Source organism: Fulmarus glacialis, unplaced genomic scaffold (assembly GCF_000690835.1).
Source record: "Fulmarus glacialis isolate BGI_N327 unplaced genomic scaffold, ASM69083v1 scaffold21759, whole genome shotgun sequence".
In the NCBI taxonomy this organism is placed as follows: Eukaryota; Metazoa; Chordata; class Aves; order Procellariiformes; family Procellariidae; genus Fulmarus; species Fulmarus glacialis.
In genome coordinates, this window is record NW_009234196.1 from 16,661 (window position 1) to 35,568 (window position 18,908).

General features: G+C 44.6%; 1 protein-coding gene across 1 annotated transcript in view; it reads left to right on the plus strand.

Annotated features, from left to right (window-relative positions):
* Nucleotides 1-16,087, plus strand: part of LOC104082459 (glycine receptor subunit alpha-1) — a gene marked incomplete at its 3' end in the record, with an annotated part of 17,349 nt that extends 1,262 nt beyond the window's left edge. Inside the window, exons 2-7 of the mRNA XM_009585589.1 lie at nt 903-970; nt 9,630-9,853; nt 13,674-13,756; nt 14,401-14,538; nt 15,067-15,281; nt 15,941-16,087. Coding sequence (XP_009583884.1) covers nt 903-970; nt 9,630-9,853; nt 13,674-13,756; nt 14,401-14,538; nt 15,067-15,281; nt 15,941-16,087 — 875 coding nt within the window. The remainder of the gene's footprint in view (nt 1-902; nt 971-9,629; nt 9,854-13,673; nt 13,757-14,400; nt 14,539-15,066; nt 15,282-15,940) is intronic.
* Nucleotides 16,088-18,908: the final 2,821 nt, after the last annotated feature.

Genomic DNA, 18,908 nt, shown 5'->3' on the forward strand with positions numbered 1-18,908 from the left:
CTGAAGGCAGCTGTATTGCATTTTTATTCCAGATAATTTAATTTCACTTTTATTTCAATGAGCTACACCTTCCCCACAGGGCAGTTTTGCTGGCTTAGCCTCCCACACATAAATCAGGCTCCAATTTATATGGGAGGCATAGGAGGTGTTTTACAGAGCTTGGGGTTGTAGCTCTCAAAGCATGTCATTTAAATTAACTGCAGTAACTCATAAGGGCATTTTAATGGCTTAGATCTAAATGAAAATAATACCAAAGATCCGTATCAAATTGATTTTGGGGGAGGGGAAGATTAACAAAAAGAAGATTGCAGCTTTTCCATAAAGTCTAGACTTAGTTGGGCATTCACATTCTGAGAACAAGGAAGAAGCATTTGGGCTTCGGTTTAAGTTGGAGGATGAAGTCAGTAACTCAGGCAGGAACAGAGCTGAACCCGGCAGGTGTAGGGAGCATATGGCCCTAGTTTAGAAACATTTAGATGCTTTAAATGAGTATTTTGAAGTGTAGAGCTCTAAAGAAGAGGGCCTGTCAATAGTCTCTCAGCTCTTTTCTGGGATACATTGCTATCATGTTCAGGGTGAGCTTGGCACCCATACAGCAATATCGAGGTATCTAGAAAGCTGTCCTGCTTGGCTGTGATCTATTCCTTTTCATCAAAACAGCTCACAGAAGAGATACATAAACACTCTACCAAACGGGGGAACAGAGGCAAAGCAAGAGCATTTTCTTATGTCAAACTGGCATCAAAACAAAGACTAGACTAAGCTGGGTCATCCAGACCTTATTCCCATACTCACCCCTCAGTCACCCTCTTCCCACAATAGGTTTTAGTGCTACAGAGTGGAAATACTTTGTCTTATAAGCACACAGTAAACTGCTGTTCCAACCTGTATTTGTCATGCAGGCCCACCAGTGAATGTCAGCTGCAACATTTTCATCAACAGCTTTGGCTCGATTGCAGAAACAACTATGGTAAGTAAAAATCACAGCACAGCTGCTCAGCTACTGGCTCAGCCTCATTGCACTCCCAGCAAACGCAGCATCACCCTCCTCTTTAGTGTGACCAGAGGAAAACATTGTCTCTGTGTTCCCAAGTTTACCTAAGGTTTGAATAAGTTAATGGTCAACACAAGACTCACACTTCATGTAGCTGAAGATCACACACTCTCTATCTGCATCTCTACAAAAACGCTGTACAGGCAAAGTATAAGGGTCAGAAAAGGAAACAAATAGTCTTTTCTGAAGAGTTGCCTAAGGCTCCAAGCTCAGAGACAGTTGCAGATACTTTGTGTTTAAGTGCATGTAAATCCAGCAGTTTGAATCAACACTTTAAGTGAAGGGAAATCAGCTGAACTCAAATTCAGTCTGCACCAGATTTCAGATTCCCAAAGATTAAGAGAATCACTAGATGATTATTTTCTTGGAGACATATTTCTGTTAGACAATGATTTTTAATAAAAAAATCAAACCCAATATTTGCAAGTTAAGGCTCACTTCAGACAAAACTAGTGAACATGGCTAAAGGCTGTATCTAATTGGCAAGACACTAGGAGCAGAGGATCACTAGAACAGGAGATAATTGCTCTGTCTGAAAACTATTAAAGATCAGTTGTGACATAATCAGTGAACAGCAAAGGAAAACTCTGGAGGTACAGTGCCTTACCTCTCTACTAATTAGAGGTAATCCAGAAATATGGCGTTTAATTACTCTTTGGTAATTCTTTTTCTAGAAAAAGATGTTGAATGAAGAATGCAAGACTGCAGCTTCAGGTGTTTTGTTCATTCAGGCAGGATGTTACAGGCTTTACTTATAGATCACACCCCTTGACTTGAACAAGTTACTTGTCATGCACACCACTCTCAGCTATATACTTGGGGTTATAAGTCTCTCTCTCTTCTTGGGGTTGGGGGGAGTTCAGTTCCAGCAGTAGAAAAAAGAGCTGTTACTCTGTCCAAGCACAAAGAAACATAGCTGGATTGCAGAATTGGTCAGAGTTCATAGGTGAGAAGTGTATTCATGGATTCATTTGTATACAAAGCAAAAGAGAAAGAACTAGAACCAAAATACACATCTGTTCCTAATGTACTATCTTATCAGATACCTCCTTTGGTGTTACAGGCAATAAATACTCTGTTCCTACACAATCTAGCAGAGACTATCCACAGACTGCCAGGGAGAGGGGCAGGCCCACAAGGGATCCCGTGCAATGTACAGGGCACATTACAATGACATGTTTTTCAATATATCTGTCCTACATTGCAAGATGCATTGGAGCAGTCATACAAAGACACCACAGGATCCCAATAAGCAGGATGCTCCGTAAAATTAGCATAGACTAGCACGAGCGAGTTCACCTCCAAGACATGCTGCAGGGACTTGCTATCCTTTCCAGATGCCACTCATTTCATAGTCTATCTTCCATAGAAAAAATTCCCATGGGAACCCAAGAACACCTTCTGGGCACATTGCTTTGTCTAGAAATACCCAAGCCAGCTCTGACAAGCTATTCCAGATGTCAGGCTGACGCAGCATTGCGCACAACCTAATATAATGCGCTGCTTTGGGGACAGCGATTCTGCTTGTAAACGCTGACGAGAACACAAGCAACACAGGTACTGAAGCATCTAAAAATGAGAGCCCAGCAAGTTAGAACAATCTTTGGGATTTGCTGACTTGGGATTTACTCTGCAGAGAAGCCAGTCTCTCCTCACTGAGGATGCAGCAGGTCAAACAGTCAGTGTCAGCTCCCCACCACAGTTTCTGGGAAGAGCAGAAGTCCTGTCTATGAGGGATTTTGAGACAGACCTGACTACTTTGAATTCAAACCAGTGATCAAATATCTGGGGGGAGGGGGGGGAAGCTTGGGTGGCAGAGAGGCAATTCAATGTTTTACCATAAAGCAAGCAGTACTCTATCATTGATCCTTGGGACAGATGATGGTAACGCTCCCCCAGCTGCCTCACTGGCCAAAAGAGAAACAACATTATGGTTTAAACCTCAGTCATTAGGCACTCCAAGCCTGGTCAGGTTCAGATTCCAAGTACTACATCATCTTATATTCAGTTACTACTGCACTAATACCTGCAGGAGAAGAGTCACAGGTTTTTATGGATACCACACATGCAATTAGAGAAGTCTTTAAAATATCTCAACAGTGGGGCTGTTAGTTCCTACAGAAAATACCACTGCTGCCATCTAAGTTTACACTGCCTGAATCTCACAAATCAGCATAAATCATGAGGTCACCATGCAGAGAATTAGAGAGATTGGAGCTGAATGCTCACTTACAGTTTAAACCATCATGGAAGATGGAGGAAGTGGAGAAAATACAGGAAAATAGAACAAAACAGGCATTTGATGCAGCCACTTGCGTCAACAAACCTCAGAAGGGAGGATAATAAGTCGGGGCTGAGAGAAGGCACAGACTTCCCAGAGCAGGCAGAAAGCTGGTATCTGCCCCACAATGGTTCAAAATGAACAAGGCAAGAAATGGAGACCTGAAAACTGTTGCAAGGACAGAGGGAAGAAGGGAAAAAAAAAAAAAAAAAAAAGACAAAGTCATCCACCAAACTGAATTCCTCAAAGCAGAGCTGACTTAGAGCAAGGGAAGTAAACTCCTTTAAGCACCCTGCAGAACTGGAGACCCAGCATAAAAGCCTCTAGTGGTGCACATAATTGATTGGCCATTTATGTTAGGTTGCAGCTCATGCTTACGTCAACTCGCAATGAGCTCTAAGGACAAGGGAACCTGCGGCTGGGAACACATCCCTGTGAACCCAACAAGTGCTTCAAGGGGAAAGATACTACCAACTACAAGAGCCAAACAAGTCCAGACAGCTTCCTTCCATCCCAAAGCATTACTGCAATAGTGCATCCAACAGCAAGGGATTCCGGAGGACAAATGCAAGATGCATTCACTCTATCCACTTATTTTTATTAAAAACACCAGATAACTCCCAAACACAAGCTGCTAAATCCCTTTTTGCTCTTCAAAAGCATAAACCCCTCCCCCCCAGCCATACCAGAGTAGGAGAACCATAGCAAAGCTACAAATTATTCATTCAAAATGAAACAGAAGCCACGCAGCTAGGGAACAGGGTCTTGGTTTTAAGTGAATAAACTGCACCAGCTTTGGCTTTTGTCTGTAGCATGAGACAACTGGTAGGATTATCTGAGCATTTCACCTAACAAATTTCCTGCTATAACAGTAAACTTGGAATTAAGCAATGCCCTTGATCTCTCTTCCAATGGAAGCTGCAATTTTATGGATCTCTCACTGGCTTAGGCAGTTGGGAGCATTTAGTAGACAGTGAAGGCACATGAAGAAGGAGGAATTTTTTTTATATTATCACCTAGAGTTGCTAGGAGCTGGACTCAATGCTCAGCATGACCACTCCTAGTCCCACGTTTTAAAAAGGATCCACACGCAGCAAACAAGAGAACGTAAAAGAAAGAAAACTACAGAACAGCCAACACAGGCTCCCCTAGATACAGTATATATGCAAATTTATTTCTGCTGATTTCATGCTATAGTTATGCCATCTGAAAAGAGCAAACCAAATGTAACCTTCCAGCCAGCTGCAACACAGCCACAATTGGTCTCCCAGCGTCTCCTAAGGACAGGAGAAGCTGGAGGCTGCAACTGTCTAAACATTACATACTTGTTCAGAGACATCTGTACGTGAGCTTTCCAGTGAGATAACAAACCATCCTGCAAAACAAGACTAAGCAATTCACTCCAGCCTCACAAGCCACAATGCAGCAGGTAGCAAATACAACTGATGAAGTGTATAGGTCACATTTAATACTGGGCCCACTCACCCCAAGGTCAGCAAAAGACATAAGTACCAACACACAAAACCTGTAGCAAAGGCTAGGTTTTGAGCTCAATTTTTTGCAGTCAGTCATTCTTAAAACCAACCATCAGTCCCACAGAGATGATAAACATGTAACAAGTGACGCAACACAAAATGAAAAGGTTTTCACAACACCTCACAGTCTGCTGCAGTTTCAATGTTAGACCTGCAGTGTTTTGGCCATCTCTGTGGTTGCATCTTGTATTTGCACTGATTAGAGGAGGGAATTAAAAAAAAACAAACAAATAAACAAAAAAAAAAAAACGAAATGGGACTATGCAACTCAAATACAAGGACACAAAAAACCAAGCTGAAAAACAAGACCTCACTACTAAGTTCCTAAGCTTGAAATTCAGGACAGCAGTTACAACCCATCCCCAGCAGCAGCCTCATCCTTGGCCCAGAGAGATACGCTTTCTCCGTGTAGGAGGGCCCAGAAAAACCTTCCACTTTGGGTTCCAGAACATATTAAGCACTAGGGTACTGCTCCCACCCCTCAGCACATGCCTACCTTCCTCAAGCAACAGGCTTCCTCCACAGCAGCACCTCCAACACAACCACCATCTACAGCACCTCCTCTCCTTGGCCCAGCTGTGGCTTTCACACCAGGCTTCAAATTGGCTAGTTGGCTACAGCTGTGGCAAGGTAACGAGGTCCCTTATTAACCCTTCCAAGGTCTGCTCCCAGTGTGTTTATTTTTTATTGCAATCAGTCAGTTGTAGTGGTCCTTTGCAGGGCAAGTAGCCTTAAAAATGTTCATTCTCTTTCCAGAGAATGAACCCAATGTCAATAAAGCCCCTTGTGCTCTGCTGTCCAGGTGGGATAACAGAATCCTCTCCCGAGAGAGTTCAGTCTCTACCCTGTTTTTTTTCCATCAGCAAAATGTAAATTTATCAAAGTGAGGTCTCTCACCAAAACTGTTTGGTGCAGAGGCTGGTCTGACAGAACCCCTGAGTCAGGGGCTCAAACCTATTGAGTTTCCTGACAGCCTCCATCCCTTCTTCACAGCACTACCTCCAGCCTGCCACCGCTTTCATCAGCTCACTCATCGTCGGATGCCAAGACTGTGGTATCTTGGGAAGGAACAGTCTGAAATGATCTTCCGTTTCCTTGGCTCCTTGCGAGGCCACTAAGCAGAATTTCATTTCAGCGTTATCAAATTGAACTACTTTGATCACTTCAGTTATTTTCTTCCTGCCCTGTGTCATTTCCCCCTTGGGAGTAAAATGCCTTTGTGCCAAATTGCAAAGCTCCTGAATGCTTTCACAACAGAGCTGCTGCTCTCCACTCCCAAACCAGCCAGAGGAGCAGGCTGCACAAGATAATCAATGCCTGGATGTGATTGGCACACAAATGAGGAACTTAAGTGATAAGAAAGATATGGAGAAAGAGAATTTTTTTGCTGAGTTTGCAGCCCCAGTAAAACCTTTTTTTTTGCTTGAAAGTTCACATCAGAAATTGGTCCGTTCTGTCCATCATTTAGGAATAACTGCGACTTCTTGGTGGTGCTAATTATGATCTCATACAACAGAATCCAGGAGCAACACTGTATATCTCCAGGTAGCCAACAAACGAGCGTTGTTCAGCTCATCACCTCTCAGCTTGACTGCAATGCCTCGGCAAGACGCTCTCAACACACGGGATCCTTTAGCTGGTACAGAATACTGCAACCCTTATCTTAGGCTATGTCACAGCCACAGGCATACCCCATTTGCTCTCCATGCCTTCTGCTGGCTCCTCAGGCAGTGTCATGTCTAGTTTGCAGTCACAATGCTTGTTTTCACATTTACATTCAAATAAGCCTGGACACAAGAAATCTAAAAGGCTGCTCAGCACCTTCAGTGCTACAGTGCAATGCAGCTGTCTGTCCTAAGGGAAAAGGCATCTGGGAGGAAACAACCATTCTCTGTGGCCAGGCCAGGACTGTGGAATAAACCCACTGAGAAGGAAGATCTTCATAAACACACACACGCACACACACACAGGTAAAATATTAATGTCATAAAATGGGAAAGCCAGAGAATTGCATTCAGTGCATGTATTATATTTCTTTGTCCTTGCCTTTTTTATGTCACAACGTAAATGCTCAGGTGTCTATATTCCAAAACAGAAAACCATCCACTGCAAACACTTGTCTCCAAAGGAGGAGCACAAAGAATAGCACGCACCAGAGTTACTCACCACACTGCTGAACATCCCCTGGACGGAGGTGGTGCAGTCTCTCACACCACATATCCACGACATGCCCCTGGACTGTTCCGATGTAGGGCGTGAGTACAGGACACTTGGCCTCTGGAGATGAGTTAGGAGGGACCTTCTCACAGCCATCTACTGTGAGAAGGTAATTTTCATTTGGCCCACAAGCATGTAATTAAGATCCTTCATCATGGTGATGAAGACTATGGCAGTCATTCTGTCTATGGCCTCTTACACCTGCTGCGGTGGCAACGTAAGCCACATTACACCTCTCTTCTCACCCTTCCCTTTCCTTTTGGCAAGTTTTGGAGCTGAAGCAGTGAATTTACTCCAGCAACAAAGCTTATTTGCGGCAACACAGGCTGTTGTAGAGAGATTGGCTCCATTTCCCTACCCCTTCCAACACTCCATCAGGCTGAGAACACTTCTGGGCAGCTACTACTGAGGTTTCTTCCAAACACGAGTTCAATTTGTGTTGTACATGACATAAGCCCCCAACTGGAGCGGACCTGCTAGCATCCAACTTATTGGTAGCTGAATAAGCAAAACAACCTTTTGCTTTCTACCTATTAGGTCAGTGACATTGATTTCCCCTGATTGCAATGGCTGCAGATCTTTACACACAGAAAAGGGAGAACTGAAAGTATACAAGTTGTTCAGGGAGCTGCTGTGTGCCATGGGGAGTGGAGATTCAGGGTTGCTTTCCTTTTTCAGGTTTGTATGATTGCTAGTCCTGCGCTAAGACCCTGGTTCCTAGTTGTCCACAGCTATTCACATTTTCTCAAGACACATTATCCAGGGTCAACAGAGATACATAATTAAGTCAGAGGGACCCACTCGGACTTGTGAAGGTTACATTTGGAATATCAGCAGGAGAGAGTTTTGCAACTCTTTTTCATGTTCAGAAGTCTGCTCCTCTTAGCATCAAGTCCTTGGTCCATTTGTTGTTGTCACAATCTTTAATGTCATTAGCAGCTTCTGTGCTCCGAGGATGCAGATGGCACTAAGTGGCCTGAAACAGATTCTAGACCATGGGCTTGGCTATGAACTGCCCCCAAAGCACAAGCACCCAAGACACCATCCTCTCCAAAGCCTCCAGTGTGACTGGACTCCACAAAAGTCATGTCCTCCTGGACAAGAGGCTGTAGGTTCATAGTCAAGCGAGCACTGGAGGTGGCATCATCAGAAAGACTTTCCTCCACATGCACCCTTCAACTCCAGAGCTTCATGCTCTCCAGATGGAAAGAACAGGCCTGATGGCAGAGTCAGAGATGCCAAATAGTCTCACTGAAAGAAAGTTCCTAGTCCCTGCAGCAGGTATTAGACACCAGCAAGCACGTCAGACACCTCCAGTAACTGTCTCTTAATAAAAGTCTTCAAAGTACGTTAGTATTAGAAAGGCACCAAAGAAACCCTGAATCATGATAGCAACTATTAGTTTGGGCCAGGGCAGTGAAATTGGTTTGTTATATGCTGCTTTTCAGATGCAGTCTGCCTCTGTACTCTGAAAATGCTAATTACTTTATAGACATAGGGCTTTTATCCCTCCCCTGATAGCTGGCACGTCCTCTCCCCATTTCAATTCGTTGGCTCACTTTCTTATGTGAAATTCAGCAGAAAAGGGGCACGCAGATCACTCTGGGAAGTTATTGGTCAGACAGGGAGAATAGAAACTGCCTTTAATTGTCCAGGAGAGTGTCTGAGCTCTACCCCAGCAGCCAGCCTTGGCCTGGGGAACTTGGGGGAGCTGTAAGACACACGGTTACGAAGCAGATACCATTTTGCACAGTGCTGGGGACTAGCTTCAATTAAAGGAGGCCGCCGTAGTGTAAAATCTGTAGCATTTATGACATTTTGACATTAAAGAGCAGAACCCAGAACACCACTTACGATTAGGAAAGCAGACTTCATGCACATCCCTCCCGTCTTCGCATACTCTCACCAAGGGCAGCTGCTCCCACCAGTTCATCTGAGTTACCCCTATATTAGAGAACACACAGGAAAAGCACTTCCATGGACTGCCTGTCTCACTGTGCCTTTTCACAAGTCTGAAGGAACCACAGATAGTCACGGTATGGGATGGTTCAACACCTTTCAGTGTTGGCTTCGATGTCCTTTCCCCCTTAATCCTCTGCAACAGTCATCTTGCTGATACCAGTCATCTTGCTGATAGCAGCCCCTACGACCCCCGCAATTGAACATCGCTTCTCCAGCCCCGAGGTTCAGACTAGAGGTCTTGACACTTCACACACAGCTGACAATTGCTATGGCAGAGGGATGCACGGATAGGCACTGCTCATGCTATGAGATAGCTGTAAGCTACAGAGCTAAAAATAATGACAGCTCCTTGAGAAATAATGCCAAGAAGACTTGCCATATCTTGGGAACATAGGCCTAGACATGGTTTGGTTTTGAGAATGATTTTAGTACATGTTCCCCTGTTCTCAGGACTTTCAGCCTGTTCTGAGCACTAACTGCATTTCTCTGCTCCCTGCTTACACCGTGCAGGAGTTCTCAGGACTTTCAGCCTATTCTGAGCACTAACTGCCTTTCTCTGCTCCCTGCTTACACCGTGCAGGATTACAGGGTGAACATCTTCCTGCGACAGCAGTGGAATGACCCGCGGCTGGCGTACAATGAATACCCTGATGACTCTCTGGACCTGGACCCCTCTATGCTGGACTCCATCTGGAAGCCTGACTTGTTCTTCGCTAATGAGAAAGGGGCCCATTTCCATGAGATTACCACAGACAACAAGCTTCTGAGGATCTCCAGAAATGGCAATGTCCTCTACAGCATCAGGTGAGGTGACTCAATGGGAAGAGCTCCACCAAGATGGGGGAGGGCAGAGCTAAATTCCCACTGTTAAAGCCTAAAATGAGAAAGTGAAGACTTTATGGCGTTGGATAAAAGAAATTAAGGGGTTTTAAAGTGGGAGATCATACAATTAACAGTGTCATAGCAATGTGGTGGGAAGGTACCTCTGGACATCACCCATGCAACCTCCTCCTGACCATTGACAACAATAGATCAGGCTGACTGTGGCTTTGGCCAAATTGAAATGCTCCATGGATTGTCGTCCCACGACCTCTGCGGGCAGCCTGTGCCAGTGTTTCATCCTTCTTCTGGGGCAGATTCCTTCACACAAAAATAACTGAAAAGTGAAACATATCCTTGTCTCCCTGACCAATATTGTTTGAAATTTTTTTTGGTTAAATACAACTACACAAGCTAAAAGAAGGAAAAAGGTCATTAACCAGCTCCCTCATCTGGACCCTTATATCCAGCATTTACCCGTGCTTACAAGTAGTGAGGTATACAGTTCCCTATTTGCAGGTCTAAGCACATCCTTGTGAGAGCAAAGTAATGTGCTGCAAGTGAAGAGGTCTTTCTCCAGCCCCCCCAAGCAGAAGAGGTTGGCAAAAGTGTGGAATCCCTCTGGGAAAGGGAAAGCTACATGAGCTTCAAGTTCTAATTTTGTATTAGTAGCTTTCCTTTAAAAGAAAACATGAGAAACACCATTATTTTTCTTCATGGTTAAATAAGAAGATGCCCATCCAAAAGGACTGGCCAGCCTGGCAGTGCTCTATCACACACCAATGAAGAGCTTGAGACAGAGAAAAATTTTCCTGTGCCTCATGTCTCCCTCTGGAAGTCAGGATCTTGGAGAAGGATGGTGCTTTCGAAAGGCATGGAGACTGCACACCATGAGCTGGGCTGCCTCTGGGACAGGAGAGAACACTGCATAGCTGGGGGTAATTCCACACCCCCAGGCAGCTCTGTCCTCAAGACCCGCTAAGACACAACTATGCCTGGGAAATTTGTTTTCAGAAACAGTTTTATTTGCAGAAGGAAGACAAAAAACTTGAGTGAAAAAGGGAAGATGGGAAATACCTCCTTACATCAGTAGTTGAATCCATGTTGGAGCAGAAGGATGTGGGTCCTTCAGCCAGATGGTCGCCACTTGCTGTTGCTTCTACAACAGGCAGAAAAGTAATAAGCAGGAAGGTGTTAGTCAAAGCATATGGAAACAGAGGGTTGGTCTGGGAAGGAATATAGCTCATCTCTACCTTTCTCAGACTGAGGACTTCTGCTCCTCACTAGTAGATTAGTTAAGATCCCCAATGTAAAATTACTGGAGATATTATACTAACACAAGCCTAAAACCAGCTGTGCTACATGAAAACTAGTAGAAGCCCATGAAAAATTATGTTTTGAAAGCTGCTGCATTTCCTGACAAAAAAATTAGGGAAACTGCTAAGTAGAGCTCCACGGCTTTGTCTCAGCATAACTCTTCCCATTTATCCCTTTTTCGCTATATCCAAGAATCTATCAGTGAAGCTGAACTAATTGCACTGAATTTTTCCCACTGGAAATCAATCCAAACCCCCACTTTCACTTCACTTCCAACCCCATCCACTCTTTATTTTAAACCAGTAAAATTAAGATCAAACTTCATGAGCTTAAATAGGGAAAGTTTAACTCCATCTTGAAGACTTTTTCACCTCATGCACAATGTAAATTTGCCTAAGGTACGCACACCCAATCTCACACTGCAGCTCCTAGTGGCAGCCATGGGGAAGAAAAAGCAGCACGGAGCTGTAAAATGGAAAATAAACAGCTTAATTCTGCAACGCAGACAGCCTCCACCAAATATCAAGGTGGTTCCAGTCCAAATACCAGATGCCTAATGGCTAAAACAGTAAGAGAATTGCCATGCATGTTGGCTGAATGTGGAAACCTCACATTTCTTAATTTCTAAAAACAGGCAGGTAGTAAAACCGCCCCCAGCAGCTTGGCAGTGAGCGTGGCACAGAGTCCTGTTCCAGGTGGGTTTGCAGGAGCGCAGAGGGAGAATAACGGGTCACCCCAGCCCTGGGGTTGCTCTGCAAAACAGAGCAACGGCTCAGCAGGGACATGGAGCCATGTGGCTGAGCCGATCAGTGTTTTTAAGGCAAAAACTTGAAAACACTTCAGTTCTTGTTTAAAAAAAAGAACTTTTCTATCTCCCTCATCTCCAAATGAAAATATAGGTTTCTTTTTAAGTACATTTTCCTGTGAAAAGCAAAAAGAAAGAGGACATTCATAATGGAAGAGCACAATGTAAATGCAAGAGTTTCCAAAAGGAGAAACAGTCTTGCCCTTTTAAAAAAAATGTTTCCATCTGAAGTGCTCTGCCATTTTCTAACTGGCTCTTTGCTAATACTATTTGCAATAGCCGAACTCTAGTCAAGGCACTTACAAGAAGGTGGACTTTGTCCCACGGACCCATGACTCAGCATGCTCAGCACTGGGTTGAAGCAAAATCGTCCTTGAGGAATTCACTCTCCGATCCCTTCTCAGCACACACTTGTCCAGCATGTGCTCAGCATCTCATGACCTAGCCGCAGCCACAGTCACCCCTGTTTCACATCTGGCAGATATTTACAGTAAATTCTTCTCAAGGGGCTTGTCTGAAGATCTAACTGAAGGCTTATCTCTAATTGATCAGAGATGGAGTCCCTTGCCAGAGATGCAATGAGAAAAACAAAGTGGGCAAAGGCTAGTGGTGACTCTTTTCTACTAAGGTGTTTCTTTAAATATAGAAAATGCAGTTGCTTTCATAAAAAGGAAACTTGAACAGGTCGATTCTTTCTACTGTCATATCTTCTGTCCCAACATGCCTCTAAACCCAAGCAAACAATTTCTTCCAACATAAGGATTTAAGTTAAACTATCTTTCCCTCCTACTAAGTTTCTTGTAGGTGATAGAAAAATTCAATTCCTGTCCCCCAGGAAATTCTGCTGTTTCTACATCAAGGCAAAAAGCTGAAAAATCTAAACACTTCAGGGAACAACATTTTCAGCATTATCAAACCAAATAACACAAGTCTAGCTCTCTGAATAAAATCATTTAATATCAGCTTGTTGAACCAAACAAACATTTTGAGCATAGATCATGGTATAGGGCAGGCCAGCAGTATACCACAGAAAATGCAGCCTGCACCTAGTGGAAAATAGCACTTGAGAGACAAACGTAGAGTTCTCAAGGGGCACAGCAAGAATTCAGGAAGATACAGAGATTCATATTGACTTACCACAGGGCATTTTCCTTGCAGAAAATCCCACCAAAGTCTCTCTTTTCCCCCACAGCAATGTGTGATCTTGACCAAACTTCATTTTTTTTTTCTGACACAGAAATGTTCTGTTCAAAGATTTCCAAACAGTCCCAGTCTCTAGAAATGTAACTGGGGGGTCCAGAGGATGAGTTTGGGCTTGCTGGTAATCCAGACTGTTGTGAACCTGAGGCAAGAAATGGAGACAGAAGCAGCAAAACCGTTTGGTGTGGGAACTCGTTGTTCTGCACAGTCCAAAACAACATTGCAACGAAACGCCATCTGCAGCAGGTGACTCTGCCGGGTATTATATCACAGATCCAAATGCTTGGCATTTCTGATGCTTTCCAACACCACGTGTGAAAATATAAGCAGGGAAGTTGTGAATGATCAGTCATTCCCTCAGCACACCAGTGTGTCTTGGGCAAGGTACCAGCCTCTTTGCAACATTGGGTGTCTGAGAGGGTGCACCCCCTCATCAGTAACACAAACTGTTTGGCATTCCCCTGTGTTGTCTTCTCTCCTCAGGATCACGCTGACTCTGGCCTGCCCCATGGACCTGAAGAACTTCCCCATGGACGTACAGACGTGCATCATGCAGTTAGAAAGCTGTGAGTCCCGTGCACATCTCTGTTTTGGAGAGGAGACAAGGCGTTTTCCCTCTCCTCTGCCATCTCCCTGCCCAGCTGCAACCCATTCCCAGTTCAGCCTTCTCTGGAGGCTTGCTCAGGATTTTCCATTCATTCAGAATGTGACATTTCCTAGAGAAGCCAAACCTTAAAAGATCCCATGGGAGGAGCCCTGGCTTGCTTGTATTTACATTGGCCTTTCACTTTGGAGGAGAAAGGTGAAAGTGCTTTCAGCTGCAAATGGGATTTTTTCTCTCTGGATGAACATTTGCCCCTTGTACATGTTACTTATCCCAAAGGAGGGAAAGACGATGAACAACTTCATTCAGAGAAAGAGGTCAAGTTTGAAAAAATAGCAGACGGCTCAACAAGCCAAATTCAAGAAAAAATGTGATTTATTGCAGACAATTCATTGCACACCATCACAGCTCCTGTGCAGGTCACTACCCTGGCTTTTACCACATGCATAAGCAGTTCTGCCTCAACGCAAATCCCATTCGCTACAGCGTTGCCAAGGAAGGCCAGGATAAATCCCTGCCTCCAAGCATAGCTCTCTTCCACAAATCTGTCCCTTTCCAGATCAGTATTTAACGTTTCACACGGTGTTTGTCCCCTCCTCTCAACAGTTGGCTACACAATGAATGATCTCATATTTGAGTGGCAAGAAAAAGGAGCCGTGCAAGTTGCTGATGGGCTGACTTTGCCTCAGTTTATCCTCAAAGAAGAAAAAGACTTGAGATACTGCACAAAGCACTACAACACAGGTCAGTGCTGTTCACCCTTAGCTGCAGGGTTCATTAGAGAGGAATTCGGGACTGTGCATTTGCCAGAGTCTCTTGCTATGTCTGATGGCACTCTGGTGATACAAACCTTGTGTTCCACACAACTAGGGGCAACATATACATAAATACACATAGATACGTTGCCAGTAGACATACACATATATAGCCAATAAAAAGCTAATAGATACAAGTGTGTGGAACCTTCTTGTCCCCAGCAACATCTGCATCTCTTCAAGGGTGTTTGGTCTGTACCTTCTCTCCCAACATCTTCTTTTACCTTTGAGGCAAGGGAGCAGGTGAAATTTAAGTGACAAACGACGTACTGCCAAGCGCTTTCTTTGCTATGTTGATGTACATTCATATTTCAGAACTGGGCAACAGCTGTTAATTTCCTTCTCTAACAAGAGTCTGGTTCTAGGCAATGTAAGGAAAGTCCCCAGATAATAGCTGAAAACAGGAGGCTCACCGTGCCTTACCAGTAATCTTCCATGTATCTCCTGTCGTTCACAGGCAAGTTCACCTGTATAGAAGCTCGTTTCCACTTGGAACGGCAGATGGGCTATTACTTGATCCAGATGTACATCCCCAGCCTCCTTATTGTCATTCTGTCCTGGATCTCCTTCTGGATCAATATGGATGCAGCACCTGCTCGTGTTGGCCTGGGGATCACCACAGTGCTCACCATGACCACGCAGAGCTCTGGTTCCCGAGCATCACTGCCCAAGGTAGGGAACACACTTATCTTCGCAGAGGGGCAAAATGTGTACATTTGCACATAAGTAATTCACCGCACAGATCCTCCTGCTCAACACAAGAGACATTCTGCTGCCATTGCACTATTCCAGTTTAAGTGCAAGCAGAACAAATGCCAGTCCCCTCTTGTAAAAATTTTAGCAGTGTTGCTATGACTAGCAGCAAAACTTCCCCTAAGATTTGGCACTCACCCCAAGATCCACCACAGCTCCAAGTAGCCAGGAGGTCTGTAGCTTACAAACCTCTGCAACAACCACACTCTACGTTCTAGCTTTTTACTCACTTGACCATCATACTTCTATAATAATACTGAATTTCCCTGTTATAAAGCGCTTCTGGTGTGATCAGACTGGATTACTATTTTCCTTGCATATCAACCATCACAATCAAGACCTAAATGAATTAAAAACTGTGGAATTATTGCTACTTAAGAGCCCAGGAGCACTTTCAGTGGCCTGATAATACATTCTTGTTAAATGAGCTAGATTTTGGTATCCAACAGCAGATGTCAACCGTACCACAGCTTGATCAACTCCTTCCAAAGACCTTGGGAGTAACATGTAAAATGGCAAGCAAAAAGGCATTTGGGTGAAGAAGCCACCCCATCTCAGTCTCTCTCTCTGACTCCTAGGTGTCCTATGTGAAGGCCATAGACATCTGGATGGCCGTGTGCTTGCTTTTTGTGTTCTCCGCACTTCTAGAGTACGCTGCCGTCAACTTCGTGTCTCGGCAGCACAAAGAGCTGCTCAGGTTCAGAAGGAAGAGGAGGCACCATAAGGTAATACATAAAGCATGAAGGACATGGCTGGAATCTGTCCCAGCAGAACATCACTACATGGTCCACTGAACTGAGCTACTAGCTCCCAGGGAATTCCTCAGTATATGGTCAGATGTTAAAGAGGGTCACACATCAAAAAGCAGAGCTACCTCAATGAATTATGTCTCTTCTAACAGTCTGCTGACCCTAGGAGTCTAGCAAGCTGGTTTTTGTTAGCTAGCCAAGTGGTCTAAGCCAAAAGGGTTGTTCTCAATAGAACAATTTCCACACAGCAATGTTCTGGTCTGAGTTCTCTTCAGAAGACACAGCGAGGGCTGGGGGGATGCAGGCAGGAAGGTGTGAGGGATGTCTATCAGAGAACAGCATGCCCCAACAAGACAGCCTACATTAGCCTGGAGGTAAGTGACACCTCTTTTGTCTCTGCCATCTCTGTGTTCAAAAGCATCTGCTTCTCAAACTGACTGCAAATTCCTCTCGGAAGGAAAAAGCATTATTCTCAGCCTTAGCCTCGCTCCATGCTTACTCACCATGACTGACGCCAACCCGAGCATGCATGCGTCACATAGACATGCATCGCCTGCAGCCCCAACTCTACTAGCTTTTAGGCTGAGGTACCACAGCAAAGATTTTATCTCACAGGATGCACTAGAAAGAAACATAAGGGTGACTGTGGTCACAAGACCAAAGGCACTTAAAAGTTGTCCTTAATTAACTAGTACAATCAGGTAGGTGGTAGCAAATTTTCAGCACCAGGTCTGAGAGGCTGCCCTCAAGCTAGCATTAAAAAAACAGTAAATTTGCTAAGAAAAAAAAAACCATAGAATATTTTGCTGATGGGAATCTCAAGAGACCCCCTAGGAGACCACCAAGGTCTGCCTAAAATATTCCTCATAGGTATTTGTCTGCTTTCTATTTTACAGAGCCCTCCGTGATCCATCCCATCCAGAGACCCCCCATTCCATTGTTTCACTGTCCCAGCCATTAAAAGTCTTTCCCAGGGTCTAACCCATCCCACAGCAGTTCACAGTGTGTGCTTGGAGAACTGCCACCATTCCAGGAGGCAGCAGGGGGTAAGGAGCAGGAATCCTTGTCTCTTTGTAGATTTGCCTCTCTCTGCTTCTGTTGTCCTGTTTGCAAAACAGGAGATAATTGTTCACTTGTCCCAGACTCAGTCAGGACCAGGGATTAAAAGTGTTGGACAAATGCAAGGGAAAATAAGTAACAGATGAGATCATCAGCACCCATAGATTTTGTCTGGCCAGAGCAAGACCCTGCCATCTCAAAATCAACTGAGGCAGTTTTGGTTCAGAAGATGCAGCCTTCTTAATAAAACCAAAGTTAAAACCACCCAACATGGGTGCCTCATAGTGCTTTTATCTCTTCATCTAGATTCAGACACCCTGTCTCTGGATCCGTGCTGTTGTATGCAGATCGCTCTGTTGATAAAACAATAAGGAGAAAAAAGCCACTAATATACAGATGAGTTTAAAAGATATTTGTCAGAGATGTTGCATTGAACACAAGGCTGCTATTACAATCCCTGCCCAATCTCACAGCAATTTAATTGGAACAAAGCATAAACAAAAACACTTGCAAAAGCAAAATGAACAAGGTTTGCAGGCTCATCAGAAAACGAGGAGCTGACTGCAAATATGCAAACGGATTAGTGCAGCTGCCAAAGAACCTGATTGCTCTGTCCCGATGTCCTGACTTGTCTGGGTAGCTCTGCCTGGTTTAGGTATGACATGCCAGGCTAGAAACAAGTGATATGTTGCAGTGGTCCATGCTGGTGGAGGCAGCTGGGGAGAGGACCAGCCCATGCCCACATTTATTAGGTCTGCCCAAATCAAAACCTACTAGCCATTCTTCACAGCTCAGTGCACCAGACAATGTGCTACGGCCTGGCATTAATACAAGTGAATCCAGGCAAATCTGTTTCTTACTTTCCTCAGAGTTAGATGCAACGTGCTAGCTTATTCTCATCATTAAGAGTCTTTTTTCCTCTCTAAAAAATAAAAATCGTATCAATAAATATCCTTTGCCAGCTTTCAACCGGCCCTTTCCATTTCTGAGCCACCTTTTACCTCCTTCCCTCTGGAAGGCGGGGGAGCACTAGACTAGGAAGATCAACTAGACAGCTCTCTCTGAACCCGTTACTCTCTCTGTATTTACTGAGGCAGACAGGTCCTGGCATGAGGAGACATAGGGACCATGATGGCTAGGGACAGTTACTGCCCCTTCGAGATATGGACCAGTCTGGTTAATATGACACCATCATCAGACCCACTTGGAGTGTATTTGGAGACCCAGCCCAAGGAGGCCAGCCCAGTGTGGCTAGTGATGCCTTTGCCCTTATCCTTTGATATGGCATCTTGAAAAAGGCACTGTTAGCTTCTCTATCCTGGATAGAGACTCACACGAAACAAATCAGCCACAGAAAACAGCCAGTGGCCCCTTGGCAATAAGGAGAGAAAAGACATTCAGTAAATCAGCGAATTAAGTGATTTAGGCTAAACCAGACATGTCTGTGCATATGTGTTTGTGCAACCAGAGAAGAGCAGAGGCAGTTTTACCTGAACCCCCATAATACAGACGTGATGAGAAGGTCTATAAGCTCTGAGCATCTCAGAAAGCCAGGCCTTTGCAGCCCACGCACACGTTATTAGCTGCACGAAGGAGTCCAGTTAAGGAAAAGGGGACAAATTAGGGATGAGAGTGAACCTTTGCAAAGCTCTCCCTGATGCACCAGAGCTGAGGGACGCCGGTGCCGGCTGCCCCCAGGCGCAGCCCCCAGCACAGCCCGGGGCTCCCGCGTCGCCCC